A 19,338-nucleotide genomic window follows, 5' to 3' on the forward strand; every position below is an offset into this window, starting at 1 on the left:
AGGAAAAATCATGCAAAAACGTAAAATGAAGCTGAACAATAGATCAAAAAAGTAAGCACTGGACAGGTTTTTGGAGTTTACTGATCAGACTTTTCAATTGCTTGAATAGGTGCCAAGAACTTGAATGATTTGGCATGTATTCCATAAGCTCCGTTTTAAAATAGAAAGTTTAAATGTTTTTCAAAAAAATAAGAAAGAATTAATCGACTTTTTCAAATTTTCATCTTGTTTTCACCACACTTAATTTAACTGAATTGATTTCTAACTATTTGAATGATTTCTTTTCGAAATTGTTGGCTAGTCAAAACTTAAAAGGATTGCGTTTTGATTGATGAGTTCGCAGCTAAATCTAATGGCATTTTTCAAAAACAAGAAATTTCGTCAAACAAGGGCCACAATTTGGATCGCAAATGCATTAGATCGTTATTTGGAAAAATGGAAAAAGTGACTTGTTTAGAAGTGGGTTAAAAAAGCATTTGTTTACCCATATTGACAGAAAAACCTTTCATTATTATGTGAAATACTTTGAACATAAGAATTTCTAGAGCTCAAACTTTTTTAATCTCTTAATGTTTCCGTTATTTTTTCAATTTAAACCAAGATCGGAAAATTTCGTTTCTTTAACACTAACAGCCTACTTTCTTCTAAATTTTATACAGTTTTCCAAATATTTATTGAGAAATAATTTCCAAATTGAGTAAGTTTCCCATTTAATATACTATCATGTTATTCAGCCTTTCTCTACAATTTATTTTAGTTCATTTTGATTCTAGTCATTGTTCGTCATTTATTTGAAGAACCTACAGTTCTAATTGTATCAATAGTCGTCTTCGTAAATCACACAGACGAACTTCCTCGAATCCGCACAAGGTGTGTCGGCGAATCCCTTAGTTGACCTCTGGAAGTACAAACAGTCTTCTCTGTCTGCCTTGTCTGGATTTACTTCCGGCTCCCCCAGAGACCAGTGGGCAAAATTGTTTGTCAAGTAAGAATGCCTGAAAAGTAATGACATTAGTGAAAGTCATGATACTCGCAAAACTTACCAAGCTAAAATTCTGCTTAATCAATTTGATATCTCGTTGAAACCAAATTATAATTTCACACAGAGGCGAGGTTGCACTTCGCATACACAAGCAAAAATATGACCAATAACGCTACTGGGAAAAACTGAATGAGTAAAAGTTTAAGTCTACAAAATTTTACATGTGACGCACGCCAATTATGAGTCTACATAATTGCTAAGTGACGCAAGCCAATTATGCGCATTAGGAGTACTAGTCAATTTAAAAAAGAAAGAAATTTACCAACTAACATACCTGAATTTATAGAGCGGACGCATTTTAACTTGTACATGAAAAAGTTCATTAAAAAACAAAAAACATCCCACCCTGCCCAGAATCGAACCCTCTTATTTTGCTGCTGATCTATTTCCCTACCACTACGCTACAGATCCATGATGCCTTGAAGCTAAAGTGCTATTTGTTAATTAATAGTCCGTGTTAACATCCTTAGCATTTACTGTTATTAATAACTGGATCAAAATGAACACTTTCAAAGTGAACAACTTTTGTCGCAACAATTGCATCGCAACAATATTTGCGACTTAGGTTCGAAAAGAAAAAAATTCATACTATAACACAAGCTATGCTTGTGTAATTATATTCTAATTCTAAAGTTTTGAATTAATTCTTGTTGAAACTGCCAGTCAATGCTTCAAAAAGTTTCTTTTTTGTAGTGGCCAGTGAAACCTAATGCTATAGCTCAAAAAGGTTAACCTAAGGTCATGGTAAGAATCTCTAATGCATTGGTTCAATAATTGGAAAATCGGTTCGCAGTGATATATTTAGAGATTATTGATGCTTTTTCCATCCGCTTGACAGATGAAGCTTTCGTAATTTCGTGGAATAGCCGTAGAAATCAATTTACCCGGGTTGACCAAAAATGCTAGTCATACAATTTTCATATATGGAAAAATGCTAATCATAAACTTTTCATGCAATTCCATAAGTACAGAAAATTGAATGAAAGGTCTATGATTAGTATTTTTTCATTTATGGAAATTGTATGACTAGCGTTTTTCCATAAACCAAAAGTGTTGATTTTTTACATTTTAATTTCTCAAAAATTTTTGGTTGTGTTCGTAACCGAACACAAATGACATAAACCTTGGTTACTCAAACGTAGTAGCCAAAGGTTTGGCCGTCTCGCATCAAAATGCATTGGAAACAGCCTGATATGTTTTAATTATGTCTCACACAAATAATATAACAAAAGTAACAAATTTTTCAATTTTGGCAAAAATTTCCAAAGATGATTATTTCTGAAATTTGAATTTTTAAATTACCAGATATTGATCAAGGCATAGCAAAACATGTCATTCAAACGTTTTAAGCGTTTTTGAAAAAAGGAAAAAATCCAATATTAGTATATCCAGGACTACGTTATAGACACAAAAAAATAAAATTGTTTGCTTGAGTACCAAAATCAATTTGCGGTTGGAAAAAAAACACAAAAAAATCTTTTTGGGGGCAGTTTCGAAAATACTTTGAAAAATTTTTGTCGTCGCCATCAAAAAAATGCTAGTCAAACATTTTCCATATATGGAAATTGTATGATTAGCATTTTTTTTTTGACAAAATTTTTTTTTATGTAGTACGATACACCGAATTTTATGCCAAAACAAGAAAAAATTTTTTTGAAAATTCATCGACACCATTTTAGCAAAATTTATGAAATTTGTATGACTAGTATTTTTTCATAGACTTAGTTTTTGGTCTATGGAGGTCAACCCGGGTACCTAGGAAAAATATGAATTTTTCAAGAACTTACTCTGAGCATGGAAAGTTCTAACAACACTCATAAATCTTTTTAGCTCAGATATTTTTTTCGTTTCTTGTAAACCAAAAGGTTTAATTGCTTTCATCCGAGTTTTTCAAGACGTATTCGTAAAAAGATAATTGAGATGTAATTTTCAAAACTGACTTAACTTCCGATTCACTGTTCTATTAAGTGATTCAGTCTTCTTGTTGAAAAATATTTTAGTTTCTTGTTTTCCAGTAGCGTGCCGAGGGGGGGCCTTTGGCACTAATATGACTAATTTTGAGGAGGCAGTCAAAATTTTCCAAAGTGCTTTTTTTGGCCGATTTTAAAAAAATTTTGCCTACGGCAAAGAATATTTTTCACAAAACCAAACTGGTCAACCTAAAAAAAGGCCGGCAAATTTTCAAAATTTTTCGAAAAACCGCCCCTCCTCCATTGAAAAATTTCTGCGGACGCCATTTGTTTTCAAAGACAATTTCTGTTAACCATGCAGAAGTATGCAGAGTGAGTGCAATTTGGCAACTCTGGTTGCTAATATTTCCAAAGGGTCCTATTAAGAGTACTATTTTACGGCAACCGTTTCTGGCTGACCGAATAGAAAAGCAATTCCAGCGCCTAGAGCGTCAATATTTACAAACTTGAGTGGGAACGCCCGCCGCATGGCCTAAAATGTCACTTTTGGCTTGTTTTTGTTAAAAAATTGACTGCGGCGCACAACATTTTCTTGTTAAATATGGTTAATCTAGTGTTTCGGCTGAACTGAAAATACTTCGAATTAGCTGGCCTAAGAAAGTAAATATTATTTCAAACAGCATCTTTGAAGAATTCCCGTGCACACTTCTAATCTGCAATGAAATTTGGGTGACGTCCCATTTGTTGTACCAACGGTCATTTGTACCAAAATAATTCAACTCGATTTCTGATTGGTCGAATTGTGAGCCAACGAATTATTACATTAATTTCCTACTGTTCAAACAGAAGAAAACTAAACAGCAGAATAGTGACCGCCGCAGTCGCGCCAACGTGTTGCGAGCTTGCCAACAGAGGGTAGGACTCTATACAAAAATTAGAGCCGGTTATCGCCGCGAAGCGGCGACGCGCGCATAGCGCGCCCACCGGCGACCTTAAACCAAGAGCTTAAAGTAGTCGGCTTAATAGTCTTAGGCCAATTGAACATTTTTGGTACTAACGCGATTGATTTTTTATTTTGGTACAAATGGGACTGATTTATCATTTTGGTACTCGTGAATACCCACCGAAATTTGGCATTGCGAACAAACAGATCATTATGAACACAATTCTTTGTAATACCTTATGTTGTAACGTTTCAATTTAGAAAGACGTCTATTGAGGAAAATAGAACAAATTACTCGTGCCAGGTGTCACCATGTGAGAAACAGAAGTCAAGTTTATGCACCGCCAAACTGAACCAATTTAATTCTTGATAGAACGCAGCCAAGAAAAATGCATGGGTCTTATGCGTTAAACGGCCCAAAAATCAAAATTGAAGCAAAATGAAAACTAAAACTGAAATTGATCCTGATTGGCTAATATTAGCCAATCAAATTCGAGCAACTAGGTCAGTCATTTCGATTGAGATGAATCCTGATTGGCTCGTATAATATGTAATAACTGAAGTAATTGTATGTTGATTACGTGTTTTCAATTTGAAATAAAATTTCGGGGGCGTTAGACAGTGCCGAAGTTAGAGAGTGCCGAAAAAGGCGGGAAATATTGGAACGCAATTTAAGAGGCTAGCTTTTGGCGGGAAAATTAATAATGACACTTGAAACTTGTTCAGACTCAATTTTGGCGCCAAAATCGATGAGCAAACAAAACTTTCTTTTCTTTTGTTTTCGGCACCCTCGCTTGGGTGATAGAATGCTACTAAGTTCTTTAATTCCTGAAACACGGAGTGCGGCCAGTATTTAGACAGCCGCGTATTCATACTGGTCAGTATTTAGACAAATACTGTTTCAACCAATCAGAATCGAGAAAAAACATAAATAATCCAAAATAAATAATAATTATTTGTTAATTTCTTCTTTGTCTCGATTCTGATTGGTTGAAACAGTATTTGTCTAAATACTGACCAGTATGAATACGCGGCTGTCTAAATACTGACATGTAACCCTGAAACACAGACCATTAGACACAACTAGCACTCGTATCGGATTCAAGTGAGCGGAGCGAAGCGGAGCGAACGTATGGACCTTGCCAAATATTAGCGGGCCATGCCTCGCTGAAAACACTAATTACACCCACCTCGGCACTCAATTTTCATTTTCCGCACTCTTTAACAAATTTTCATTTTCGGCACTCTTTAACAAATTTTTGTTTTCGGCACTCTCTTACTTCGGCACTGTCTTACCCAACCAAAATTTCTGACTACTTTCCGAATTTTGGGCCGTCTAACGCATAAGACCCAAATGCATTAGCTTTTTAGCGACTCATTGTGTGTTATATGAAAAGAAGTGGTGTAACGCCGCTGTAATGTTTCTACATGGCCCATCAACGTGTTTGAGATCGAACCAATAACTCTAACGAATAGTACACACATTTCTCATATAAAGTTTATTGGATATTTGGTGCATATACAATCCGATGCAGCGATCATAAAAAACCTGATAAAAGACAAAGATAATTTTTGTTTCCAAAAGAAAATACGATACCCTGGTGGGTGCATATAGGCCCTGTATATTCCTTCCCGCTTCTCATCTGTCCACGCAGTCCAGAAATCCAGCAGAGAATCCGGCGCCAGCTCACTGGAACGCGAAAGCAACAAATTATCAAGCGACTTTCGGCGATTGTTTCCTTGAGCAACTTTTGCTGATCTGATCAGATTCAAAGCTGATATAAATCTGAGCTAAGTTACTGATTTAAAAAAAGTTTCAAAAAATGCTAAGTTGGAGTATTTGCAATTTCGGTGTCCCGTGAAAATTCAGGATACCGAATATACGACAGCTTTTTCGTCTTTTTTAGTTATTTTTTATACACATCTTAAAAGACCTTGTGTTTGCGAACAATTTTGATTCACAGTTTTTTATTGAGCTAGCCTATTTCGCATGAATTTTTCTACAACGTTTGCATCATTATTCTGATTTTCGAAAAATTGACGGATTATTTGTGCTCGGTGTGAATTTTTCTCCAGAGAAACTTCGACTTCTAACTAGCCACTCTTGACTTTTTTAACCATCAGAAAACTAGTCAATCTCTAAGCTCAAAATTAAGAAAAATATTTTATCTGCGACCACTTTTGCAAAAAAAGAAGGTTTGATAATAACCAATTTGAAAAAGTTAACGCGTGATATACTTCGTCCTATTAAAGCGTAAGCTATAAATCAGATCATTCCGAATTGAATTTAATCAAGCCATTTGTTTCCAATAAAGCAGTACCATATGCACTGAATATCTTTATTTATTTTACGTAGCGTCTTTGGGAATTAAAAAAGGGTAAATGGGGGCGATTTTTTGTTTTCTAATTGATTCATTAATTTTTGGCTCTTCTCCGGTTTTCTACCTCACTTGTAAAATTACAACATAAATTCGTTAAAAAATTTTTTTAAACGGCAAATGGCATGCAAGAAATGTAGTAAAAAATTATTCAATTCATGCTGACGCCTTTAATATTGAAGTTAAGAACATCAAAAGTCATTTTAATAGGTTTCTGTAACCCGTCTTTCAAAAAAGTAAAGGCGACTGGAAAAGAGCCCAATTTTTCTAACCAAAACTTTTTAAATGACGTAAGCAGTTGTCAAAATGCTCAACGCTTTGCCCTGATGCGAGCATTTTTTTGTATTTGAAGGGCGATTTTGCTTCCCATTTGCAAATGAACTCGAAAAGTTGTTGCGAAGAAAATCAAGAAGTCAAATCAATGAAATAAAAAATTAAGCGTATCTAAATTTTATGACTCTCTGAGAACAAGCAACAACACTACCTACTAAAGTTCATTGGGTTCTCCAGACTTTAAAAGAAGGAAATCTCAGAAATTTTGCATATGCTTCTAAAAGCTCCTGTGAAAGACTAGCTTTTTGGGTTTGAATAGGAACTCAGCTGTGTTCGGAGAAATCAATTTTTAAAAAATGTTGTAATGTTAACCAATTTTGGCTATCATTGTTTTTTAACCCGATCTAATTCAATTTTGTTCACCATATTTTCAATTTTTGTTCGGGTATCCTAATAATAGCTGCAAACAGGGCTGCTTGTATATCAGGACGAAGCCATGAGTTTTGCGACTGCAGCTCAAGGTCTAACGAGTGAGTCATCATACCGTATTAAGTTTTTCTTGATTTTTGGAAAAACTTCATTCATACGCTCTGTGAAAAACACAGTCATGTCATTCGAGACTAACAACATAATATTAGTTCCAAATAGCTTGCCTAGAACTAAAAAAAATTCTGAGCCGGATTAAATGAACAGTTGCGCTTTAATACAACAAACCATGTTGTTGTTGTCCCAATTGAGCATATGTGGCACTTTTTAAACCGCTATCTAAAATAATCACAGATAGAATAATTTTTCGGGTTTCAGCTAAGACATCAATACCTTTCAGATGGTATCAAAAAAGCAATTCAAAAAATTGGAGCCTGTCTGAAGAAAAAAAAACAGCACCGAGCACAAATAATCCAACCTTCGTTCGAATATTGGAACAAAATGCCAAACGCACGTTCGCTTAATTAATTCACATATTATCGATTATTATGAATTTTGTTGGGGAGCTGTAATGGAAATTCTTTTGCAGAAAATCCAAAAAATAGGACGACATGAAACTGGAACCATGTTGTTCAAATGGAAATTAGACGACTCTCGAAAATGCAACTATGAGAATTTAGACAAAAATGAGCGGTCGTCGGTTGTGAAATTGGTTACAGACTACATTTAGCTTTCGGTTGGTTTCACTAATGCAACTCATTTTAGAGCATGTCACAGCTGAAAACATTTTTATAGGTAGTCTTAGAATTTGGATAAGTTTGATCTGTTTCGAAGTTATTTTCATTTTTTGTGTTAGTATGACTTCTTGTTAGTAATACATCAATTTGTATCAAAAAATTGTCGTCTAAACTACGTTTTTTTTACAGACATCGTCTAAAGTTTTTTTTCGTCCATTTGTAACATATGGAAACGATTAGTGGTATATAATTCAGCCGAGGTAGAAACCAGCGAAAGTATAAGCCAGGAAAAAATGCGTAACTGTTAAATAATAGTTAAGTAACAGTTAATTTAACAGTTCCGAAAGTCACGCAAACTTCATTAATATATCGTAACTTTTCGGTTGGCTAAATTTTCTTGCGCATTTTTGGTTGCTATATACTGTGGCTGGTTTGCTTACGCTCAAAGGACTAAAATATTATCCTAACAGCTGTTTTCGCAGAAACTTACTGTATAGGTTAAAATTTGATAGAATCTGGTTTTAACGAAAGATAGTCAACAGACAGTTGGAAAAGAGGCAAGGATAAAATGAACGCAAGAAAACAGAAAAAAGAAACGGACTTATTTTTGAAAAGTCTTCAACTATCGAGTTTCAAAGTAAAAAACACATGGCCTTAACCTGCTCTGATTTTCTAGACTATTTTATAATTGACACTTTTTTGATGAAAGTAACTCAATTTGAGAAAACTGGATCAATAGGTAAAGTTCTCATTCAGCTGAGAAATCTAAAAATTAAAATTCACACTTTTGAAACTAGAAGTTGTTCACGTTTTTTTGCTTCATTTCCACGTTCGTATTTGGAGAGTACAATTTACCCGACTTTCGGTAAATACATTTAAAATGAGCTCAAAAAAGCCTATGTACCTAAGTGCATTCATATTCATAAATGCATGAATATGTATGAATGCACATCTGTAGTTATTAGAGCGTTTCAAAACTTTTTCCTGAAAACAAAACGCAAAAAAAGTCACCAAGACCGTTATGAAAATCTTCAATATGTTCATTGACTCTTAAAAAAGTTTTAAGAGATAGTCTCAGCAAAATGTATTTAAACACTAACAGTATGCACTGAATTTCCTTGTCTTCGTCGGGAGCGGCCAGAACGCCTCCAAACTCCTTGCACGATTTCTAAGCACCAGATCAAACAGAATTATTACTTTTAAAATAAAATGCCCGGCAGAAGAACCACGAATACCACACAAATGTGTCTAATTTAATTATACGCCAAATCAGATGCTGATCTACGTTTTTAAGTTGCGACACTTTTCTTAAGCTTTCTGGACACCAGATGTTCTATTAACAATTGCTTTTTTATGCTTTCTCTGTCGAAAATACAATTCGTCGAAATTGCCGGTCCAAAACTCATAAAACTATAACGAACTTTTTGATAAAAAACTTGATTGGACTACATGTTGACACTATTGCATGGGTTTATCTCGGGTTACATAATAGGCCCATTTTGATTTTTTGCTTAACATCCGGCAGTTTTAGTGCATCTTTTGTTGACTAAGAGGACCAAATGCGCCAAGGACCGAATGCGCTAAATACTTGTCAGCCAATCAGAATCGATTATTCATAAATTCTAAGGAAATAAGCGATACAATCAGTCAGTTTTGAGCGGTTCAAATGGGATTGATTGATTGATAATTTTAGCGCATTCGGTTTTTTGCTCATGAGAATACCCCTCTACCCCCTTATTGACAAGTTCTTCCCTATTTGCAAACAATTGGGTTGTTCGTTGTTATAGAGGTCCGTAAAAACTTTTCTTTCTCACCCTGGCCGATGTTACAGTGACTGGCGTGTTGCCAAAGTGCATGTATTCTGCATACCAGCTGCAGTTCTGGTCCACTCTGGTCCACAGACGTTCACTGGGCGGACACTTCCCGTTGTCACGCATATCCTGTTTCAAAAATACAGTGCAAATTATTACCATATAGTTAATTTCTTTATCAGTCACACTCTAAAAATTAAATTAAGTTTGGCACGACTGTTTTTTCATGTTAAAATGAGTAAAAATAAGTTTCGAAACTAAAGTAAGCGGTTTTAGATCACAGTTTTGCTCAGATTTGACCACTTTCAATGGTTATTGTCAACAACAAACTGATGATAAAAAACTTAAACATACCCAAAGCTTTTTTTTCGGCTCAATGTGTGTCTTCTCAAGAATTGTCGGCTATGTACCGCTTTTTAAATTTTCAATGGTTGTGTTTCGATGGATGCTTCTTTACCATATAATCAGTTTGCTTGTCATCTTTTTTTAATAACAAGATACGTTGTTCAAAACAAAATCAAGACCAAAATATTAAAATTTTGGTAGATTACTTTTTTCGATTGTAAACAGAGAATGTATTTCTTTTCAGCGGTTTCCGCCTCTATTTCTGTCAGTTAGTTTTTTATACTAAGTTTTCTCAAATGCAAGTGATTTGGACTTTTGTTTTGTCTCTGGGCTGAAATATCCGGTCAGTACAAACTGAAAGTGACGCGTTTAAAAATAAAATATTTCAATTTTTCAATTTCAGCAGAGGATTTTGGCGGCAATAATCGTTTAGGGGCGACAAACAAATTGAGCAAAATAGTCATCTAAAACTGCTCCTTTTGATTTCGAAACCTGTTTTGACTAATTTTAACACTTAAAGAAAACAGCGATGTTCTAGATGCATTTTCTTGATTCGGGCGGTTCAAGTCGGATATAATCTCGAAAATTTTTCTGAGGATTTTCAGGATAACCCCATCGACAAGTTTTATAGTTCTTAACTTAATGTTAGTGGTTTTGAATTGTACAAGCGTATCAATACTTACTTGTTTTTGTATTATTTTCCCAAAGGACCAAAAACAGCATTTATGCACAATTTCTCTACAAATTGTCTTTAAGAAGAATTTAAGAAGAAATCTTTTTTTCAATTAAGAAGAAAAATTTAGATAAACCGTAGTTGAAAAAACTATTTTAACTTAAGTTGCACTATGCAAATCAAACAAGCTCATTTGTAACTAAGGATTTTGCATTTTCCAGTAGAGATAAAATTCGAAAACCATTTCCGCTATCGGGTTTATCCAGTAGCGGATTTAGGTGGGAGAAGATGGCCGAAGTTTTCAGAAGCGTCTTCGGCACCAGTAAATTTTATTTTTGAAGGCGGAGCGCGCTCCAAGAGAAAACACAATTTCCAGTCAAAACTGTCCAAAAATTGCCTAAAACGGGTTGACCTAATTGGTCAAAACAGTCTTTTTAGTGATTTGGAAGAGCTCGCAAAATCAATTTGGTCGACATAAAATAAAACCACTTTTTTTTTGAAAATTGCCCCTCAATAAAAATCTAGAACCGTTTATCTCCAGTTCCGGTACCAATGATGAATCATTTCAGCCCTCCAATCGAGTAAAAACAATGTGTAGTCCCAGCATATTTTTCTGTATTCCGGCGAACTCGTGCTTGTCAGGCTGCTCAAATCGGTCAGAGAAAAAAAGTGACCTACCAATGGAGGGAGAGAGACTCTGAATTTTTCTTAAGAGAGAGACTCTGAAAATGGTAGGCTAGCGTTTTCAGAGTCTCTCTCTCTTAAAAATATAAAAACAAGTGACTGTTCAGAACATTTTACTTATCATACTTGCAGATATAGCATCGGCATGTTCAACAACAGCTGTTTTCTCTAGTTCCAGTTCAGCTATCTTTTTCTGGAGCTCTTCGACAAGCTTTTCAGGTGTACTAGCAAAGCAAATACACCTCAGAAAGCGATCCCACTTTGATTTGCTTGAACAGTTCAATAAGCGAAAAAGACCCAAACACAACCGCTAATGTGGCAACTTGTCTTTCATCTTCACAACATCTAAATTTTAACTCAAAGTTAACATTTCAAGGTTGGAATAAAATGTTCCGTTGTTGCTCAATGACTCCAGTTTATCCTGTAACACGTAAATTGTTTGCGTTATCGGAGACCCAAAAAATTTCTGGTATCTTCGAAGAAGTACTTTCAGCTGCACTTCATTGCATTTACCCCAGTCAGTTTGAATTTTGTCATCATCGTCATCTGAAATAGTATGCAAATACTTCACTTATTCCTGATTTGTCCTTGAAAATGTCAAGTTTTCTCCAAACCGTTGTAAGAAGACTCGTCTAGGTGTATGGCAAACCGCTTACCCCAAAACTTTTTGGTGATCTCGGATTTTATGAATGGAACAAGGCCATGCACAAGCATATACGTTGCTTTGTTAGGCCCAAAAGCCAGCTTTGTGTGACCTGAGTCCAGAAAATTTTGTGAATACATATCTCTCCACGACTGAAACTGTCGCTCGTCCGGAATGGACAACCAAGTAAAATTAATTTTAGCACGTGCAGAGCTACAGCTTTATTTGCAATAGCGTTCTCGTCAACCTGGTCGTTTACCAGCTGCTTTATAGTCGGATGGTCTTATGGTCTTTTTTAGCTTGCTCAGTTTTGACGCGCAGTGGTCTTATGCATGACCGATAGAAGCTTGCCTTCCTTTTGCTACCGACAACTCGCAAAAACAGAAGCGGCATCGAGTCGAATCGTTTTTAACGGGAAGCGCCCAAATGAACTCTTGTTGAAATTTCTGATTGAACGTGCAACGTCCCATGATCTTATCTGGAAAAATTCTCGATAGATACTAGGATTTCTTTGATACGCACAACAGTTTCAACAAAAATAACCTAGAAAAATTAAGTGACCAATAAGAGACTGAAAGTGACCAGGTTACTTAAAATAATCAGTTTGAGCAGCCTGGTGCCTGTGTATGCTACTGCCATATTGAAACGAGGCGTTTTGATCCTTCTCGGTAAACCCAGTCATTTCACAAGCTTGAGTGACGACAAAACATGCTGAACAATTGATTAGAGAGTGCAAATACAAATTCATAAGAATTGCACTTTGCAGAAGGTGATCATGATCAATAATTTGAAAAATAAAGTTTAATGGAAGTGGACACAGTAAATAAACCTGAAATTGGGCAGGCTGTAGAATAAACAAAATTTGCGATGTATGTACCCTCCAAGTCTCTTTTCATACTCGTGCTTTTTTATAAACAGCTATTGTTTGTAATGAAAAAATTGCTGAATTCGGAATGATAAGGATGGAGAATAATTTTTCCTTTTTTCTTTCAAAATGGTTTTTATGTACCTGCTCATCCGCGCAGCTGCATGAGTAGACTCCAAACTGTTCATTGGAGCACACTTGGTCGAATGCACAGAGCGGATAGTGGATATTGTTCACGAGACAGTAACCCTTTCCACGCTCATTCAAGGTCTGGCTCAGGGAACTGCAAACGATTACATTTTCTCAATGAGAATAATTCAAACACCCTAGCGAAAGATAAATTTGACAAACCTTTGCAATTAGCTCGGAAAAAATCTGGCAGGCAGTTGATTTGCAGACAAGAGCTTTGAATTTACATAAATATTTCAGAAATATAGCGAAACACGACGGTAGATTAAACACAAAATACTTCCTATTATTGAAACAAGTTTGTTTTAAACTTTGACATTTGCACTTGTGTTATCCAGGACATACTTTATTTTGAAAAGAGACAAATACAGGAAAAAACAATTTCGCCAAAAACTATCAGTTCGAAAAAAAATTCTTTTAACTCTACCGTTCGACATCTTTGGCTTCGATTAACTATTTCAGAGGCGCTTGAAATGGGCTGCAAAGTTCCACGGCGTTCTCGCAATGAGATTTCATTTGGTTGCAAATGTAGTAAATTGTACAGTGAATGGAACCTACATTGCAAACAATTTATTGTTCCGACTTTCGATACGAAAGTAACGGAATACTTGTGCTCGGGGTGTGTTTTTTTCTTCAGACAAGTTTCGACTTTTTAACTAGCCATTTTTGACGGCATTTGTTAAATCATTCGAAAGGTTTTGTTGTCCTGAGCTAAAATTTGAAAAGATATTTCACCTGTGATCATTTTTCGTAAAGTTACGGGGGTTTAAAGATTGTCATTTTGGCCAATTTGGTACAATTAACGCTCGATTTATTTCGCGCTATTAACGCGTAAGCGGAGATTTAATTCGTGTTAGAAATCGTTCCAAATTGGTTGAAAATAGCCTGTTTGCCATAATTGATTTGTTACAAGGAGCAAAATCTATCCTTTTGTACTTTATATGGCCTGTGGGGGGATGATTTTCATAAAAAATTTCAAATTTTAGAAAAAAAATGTTCTTCTAAAATTTGAAATTCATTTTGTTTTATTTAATTTAATTTTTTAATGTTATCACTGTTCCAAAAACCTTAAATGGCAATCGGAACATTTAGGATTTCGCCCTGATACGAGCAGTCTTGTTAGTATTATTATAACTATTTGATTTATATTTCCCCACACACTCGAAAGCTGCGCTCCCGGTAGAAGAAATCAAGCAAAAAAGGAGAACAAGCTGATACTTCGTGGCAGATGACTATAGAGACAAAAAAGACGAGCATTTATACTTTTTTCGCTGATAACTCAACTGCACATACGCTCCCATGAGCAATGACTATTCAATATTGGTGTTACAATAATGATATAGAAACACATTTATAATGACTTTGGCAAGTTTCAAACAATTTTGGAAGTTTTTAAGTTCGGTGAATTTTTCTAGAAATTTCCTTCTTTTACATGATGTTATCAGAATTATCATCTTAAATTGAACACTTTCAGTTTGAAAACTTAATTTCCTGACCAATTTAGGACAAGTTTTTTGAAAACCATTTTTTTTTCATCCGCAATCAGATTTGAGTTTTGCCAACTTCGTCTGCTCATTTATCTGTCTGTTAAGGTGGTTGTATACTGACTCGCCCGACATCATCTTTGAGACAATCAAAATTGGCAACACAAGGTAGTAAGTTAGATATCGTTAGATATCTACAAGTTTCAAACAGTGGCGAAGCGGAACAAGGACAAAACAAGGAAGCGGATACGTAAAAAAAATTCAAAAACTCGAAAATGTCAAAAAAACTAGATCTAGCGAAATGAATTAGCTTACTTTTGAAACAAAAACGTGCCAAGACGATTGAGGATAAAATTAGCCAAAAAAATTAATAAGACGGTAACAAAACCGAAAATACCTTAGCACAAGCCATTTAAACCAAAAAAATCAAAACGGTAACAAAGCCAAAAACACACACACAAACTTTATCCGCGGGTCAAATGAAACAAAATAATGCCACTAAACTGATAAGGTATTGGCTGAAACCTATTAAGCTGAAAAAATGAATTAAAAAAAGCCGAAAAATCAAAAAAAAAAATTAGGGCTGGTAAAAAAATAGTAAATCCCCCTCACCATCAAACACACGCACAAAAACAACTTTTTTTCCTGTAAAACGGCGCAAAATGAGGCCACTATGCCGAAAAAATATAGGGCAAAACCAATCAAATCGGTAGAAAATAACTTTAAGAAAGCCGAAAAAGACTAGTAAGAATTTATCAAGTTTTCCTCACCCTGGAAAAACATACGCAAAAAATTGCCCGTGGAACGACAACGCAAAATGAGGCTATTAAGCCAATGTAAGACACGCTGAAGCCTGAAAAACCAAAAAAAAAACGAAATTTAATTAAATCGAGTTGGTAAAATTAAAACCAACATAAAAAGATAACTTTGTATAGGACAGATAATGTAAATGCTAGCATGCAGAAAAAATTAATTTGTAGCGGTAAAGATGAAAAGAGAGAGTCCTCTGCCCAACATTATTTATGGGTAAAAAGTATAGTACCCGATTGCAATACCCTTGCTTATCTCAAGGGTAATAAGTAAGAAAAAAACTTGTTGATTCTCGGACAAATGAAATTGAGGGAAGCTTATCCTTTTTTCTGCTTTTAACTTTTCCACGCAAAAAAGTTACCTCTAAAAAAACTACAGTAGTTCTTGTTATATCAATTTACAATTTTCAGTCGTGATTTGATCGACTTTTAAAAACCGGTTGAACTTTTTGGTTTTTAGTCTAATTTTGAGCAAGTAACGCCAGTAAAAAGGTGCCATTAATACTTTTGCTTAAGCCGTGAAAAACAAACTTTCACACCAGGACAAGTAATGTTGCAGCTTGAGTTAAAGTTTCCTTGGCAAAAAAAGGTAAAAACGCAAAAAAAAACAAAAAAAAACTGCCGCAATTAAATAAGTCAACCGCACGGGTTGAACGTCATAGATAAGTGCAAGAAATTGCTTCTAAATCAACCAGCACAATAACAACGTTCAAATTTTTAAAAAATGATCACAAAATAAGTGCTTTTTTATTGGAATTGAAGCTAAGCGTGACGAAAGTTTCGAAAAATTTCCAAAGTCGTCATAAGCTAAAATTTTGATTTTTTTTAACAAAAGCTGCCAGTAATTTCTATTTAGAATAGAAGAAAAAACAAACTAGCAATCTCAATTGTCTAATAAAACGCAAAAACCAAAATTTCCCAAACTTCATTCTGGGAATCAGATTCACACAACGACTCCCAGTTCGATTTTATAACCAAGCAGAAAAACAGGCCATTAAGTTTAGAAATTCACTACCAATAATTTCAGTTAAACACGCGCTTTACAAAGAAATCTAATTTGAAATGATGCCTACACTTCTTGTCCCTGAATTTCGAAAACAAACGTTGTTGCATCTCAACCTGATTAAAACTGCTATGTTTAACTCCAAATTCCACTGAAAATTTGCAGAATCAAAAGATTAGTGGTGGAATTCGATTCAACGAACAAAACGTAGCTAGCGATCGAGTTCTCACAGAGAGGCGAACTTTCACTTTGCATACCCAAGCAAAATTATGACCGATAACGCTACTGGTAACAACTGAATAAGTAGAACTTTGAATCTAAAAAATTTCATAAGCGACGCACGCCAATTATGAGTCTGCATAGTTGCTAAGTGACGTAAGCCATTTATGCGCATTAGCAAAACCAGTCAATTTAAAAAAGAAAGAAATTTACCAACTAACATGCCTGAATTTATAGAGCGGACACATTTTAACTAGTATACGAAAAAATTCATTAAAAACATCCGACCCTGCCCAGGTACGAACCCCTTAATTTGCTGCTGATCTCCTAGTGTACCTCTATGCTACAGATCCATGATACCTAGAAGCTAAAATGCTATTTGTAATATAATAGTAAATGTTCTTACCATTGGCTGTACTTGATAGCTGGATCAAAATGAACACTTTCAAAATGAACACATTTTGTCACAACAATTGCATCGCAAGAAAATTTGCGACTGAGGTCAGAAAAAAATCATACCATAACATAAGCTATCAAAAACCCGCATTGTCTGTGTAATCCAAAGATTTTTTCGCCAACCGAAAGTTGATATTTCACCGTTTTAATGGGTGATATGTTACAATAGGTTGCAGGTTCAAAATAAATATCAGTATCGTTGCTGTTGTACTTCGAACACTATTTATAGTTTTTTTTTCAAAGCCAAATTATTTTGCAAAAGAAGTGTAAAAGTTGAAATTTGAATGAAATTTTATCTGGCAGAGTAATTTATCAACAAAAACTATCTTAGTAGAATGAACAATTGAGTAAAAGTGAAAGACTATATTATGCATTATAGTTTTCAAATTTAATACATGTACTATTCTCAAAATTACCACTTATTGTAATATATCACCGCTTAATGATATACTTTTTTTTATTTCCTGTACATTTTTGACTTCAACACATTTTCGGAATAGTTTGAAACTCGGTTCTAAGTTTGAGGGATTCAGGGACAATGTCTTCGAAAACCAAATCACTACCAAATTTCCCGAGCTTAGCGCAGTAACGCAGAAATTTTAACATGACAGCATAACGAATGAAAAATTACCTTCAATTCAGTAACTACATATTGCGCTGTCAGAAAAATTAACACAAACACGATAGAATTTAGCAATATTTGTTAAATAAAAAATTTTCCGAAAATGTGTATCGTAAAACATGCGTCTGATTGTATGCGTATTTCTCAAGTAAGAATCTGCTGGGAACAAATTTGGCGCAGAAAATAGAGGTATTCATATATCTCTAACGAGCTTTTTACTCAAAAATCAAAATCCACGCCTTCGAAGAACTATTCATAAGTTTATTCATAAGCTAACCGGATCTTGTTAACTATCCCCCCCCCCTATGCATTTATTATTTTTTCTGTATAAAATATGCATTTCAAAAATGCCAACAATGAGGTGGGTTTTCATTTTAGCGCGTTCGTATTTGTATTACTCATTATTTATATAAAACCCACGTAAAAATTTTTATCAATCTATATTTTCTGAAAATTGTTTTAAGCTATTGAAAATGTGGCCGCCAAAGTTGAATTTATGGAAAACTAAATGGGGGGGGGGGGGGGGGAACAGTTAACAAGATCCAGCAAACCTTATCACAGGTGATTGGAACTGAAATTAATGCCCTTTACTTAGCTAACTGAACACATCGATATACCGTTGGAAGTGTCAATGAACGCACAGCAACCAAAAAAAAAAGCTAACTTGTTTTTTGAAATTCTTCAACGATCAGATTTCAAAATGTCCTGAAAAGTATTTGACAATGAAGAACTATGTGATACACTTTTTTTATAAAATCAACCCAAACTGAGAAAACTAAATCAATAGCTGAGTTTTTTTATTTCGCTGATACCTCTGAAAACTCAAGTCCCCTGTCGAAACTAGATGTCGTTCACGTTTTTTACCGCCATTTCCACTTTCGTTATTAGAATGCGTAATTTGCCTTTCTTTTACCAAATGAATTAATTCAAGTTTTGATCAATAATTACTTCAAAAGTCAAACCGCAAAAGATCAAAATTGGCATCATTGACTCTTCTTTAAAAAAATCATAGCTTAACGTTCATTGAACACTAGAATACTTACTCGCAGGCATCACTCGTGAACGAGTACACTTTACACGCATTCGTGATCCCCACATCTTCTGTCGAGTTCATCATCGGCTGAATGAACTCAGGCATCAGATCTATGCCACAGAAATGCGATTCCTTGCAATACACAACACTAGTTGCTTGGAACTTGCCAGCCTCCAGTAAGCAGATTCGTTCCGACAAGCCGAAAAGCTTAGATGCGACGTATTTTGTAGCAACTGTTTGGTAAATTTTGAAATCACAGGAATAATAATTAACGGTATCTTCCGTAGCGCAAATTTCGCTTGCCACAGCAACCCAACAATTCAGAAAAACTATCAAAAATTTCAGCATTTTTGCGAAATAATACTGAACGGTTTCCAGTTGAGAATTTTCCGATAAAATATTTAAATGACGAAACCGGAAATCCGAAATGTTCAATTTAATGGTAGCTTTTAAGATACCTGCTTGCCGCAAAAAAAACTGGCAAAGTCCAGATAACGGAAATCGGTGATCAGACATATATCAAAAAACGTCTAAAATTTTAAGATCTACTTAGTTGAAATTCAAGTTTTTAGTTGATTAGTAAATTTTTCAATATTATTCAGCCCCGAAATATTACAATTTTTGGGAGGATGCTATAATTCGTGATTTAGTTCGACGACCATCAGTAACGAGTCGCTTAGGTTGTACCTTTTTCGGTCCGATGAACGTTAGAACGGCCGGTCTTTCCTTTCTACTCGTTTCGTTCTCATATCACCTGTAGTTTTATCACTTCCATCCTGTTAAATTTTTTCTT

The 19,338-nt window shown here is 34.9% G+C and overlaps 1 protein-coding gene across 2 annotated transcripts; it reads right to left on the reverse strand.

Moving 5' to 3' along the window:
- Positions 1-710: 710 nt before the first annotated feature.
- LOC134853029 (uncharacterized) lies at positions 711-18,960 on the reverse strand. Of its 2 annotated transcripts, XM_063868953.1 has the most exons (6): positions 18,556-18,960; positions 12,875-13,013; positions 9,524-9,649; positions 8,810-8,877; positions 5,493-5,585; positions 711-995 (listed from the first exon to the last, which is right to left on the reverse strand). In XM_063868953.1, the coding sequence occupies exons 1-6, from the start codon at positions 18,891-18,893 to the stop codon at positions 818-820; spliced, it is 942 nt and encodes a 313-aa protein (XP_063725023.1). In that variant the 5' UTR covers positions 18,894-18,960; the 3' UTR covers positions 711-817. The 2 variants fall into 2 exon arrangements, with proteins under 2 accessions (XP_063725023.1, XP_063725024.1); XM_063868954.1 differs by lacking the exons at positions 12,875-13,013; positions 18,556-18,960 and adding an exon at positions 11,349-11,959.
- Positions 18,961-19,338: the final 378 nt, after the last annotated feature.

Source organism: Symsagittifera roscoffensis, chromosome 8 (assembly GCF_963678635.1).
Source record: "Symsagittifera roscoffensis chromosome 8, txSymRosc1.1, whole genome shotgun sequence".
NCBI lineage: Eukaryota > Metazoa > Xenacoelomorpha > Acoela > Convolutidae > Symsagittifera > Symsagittifera roscoffensis.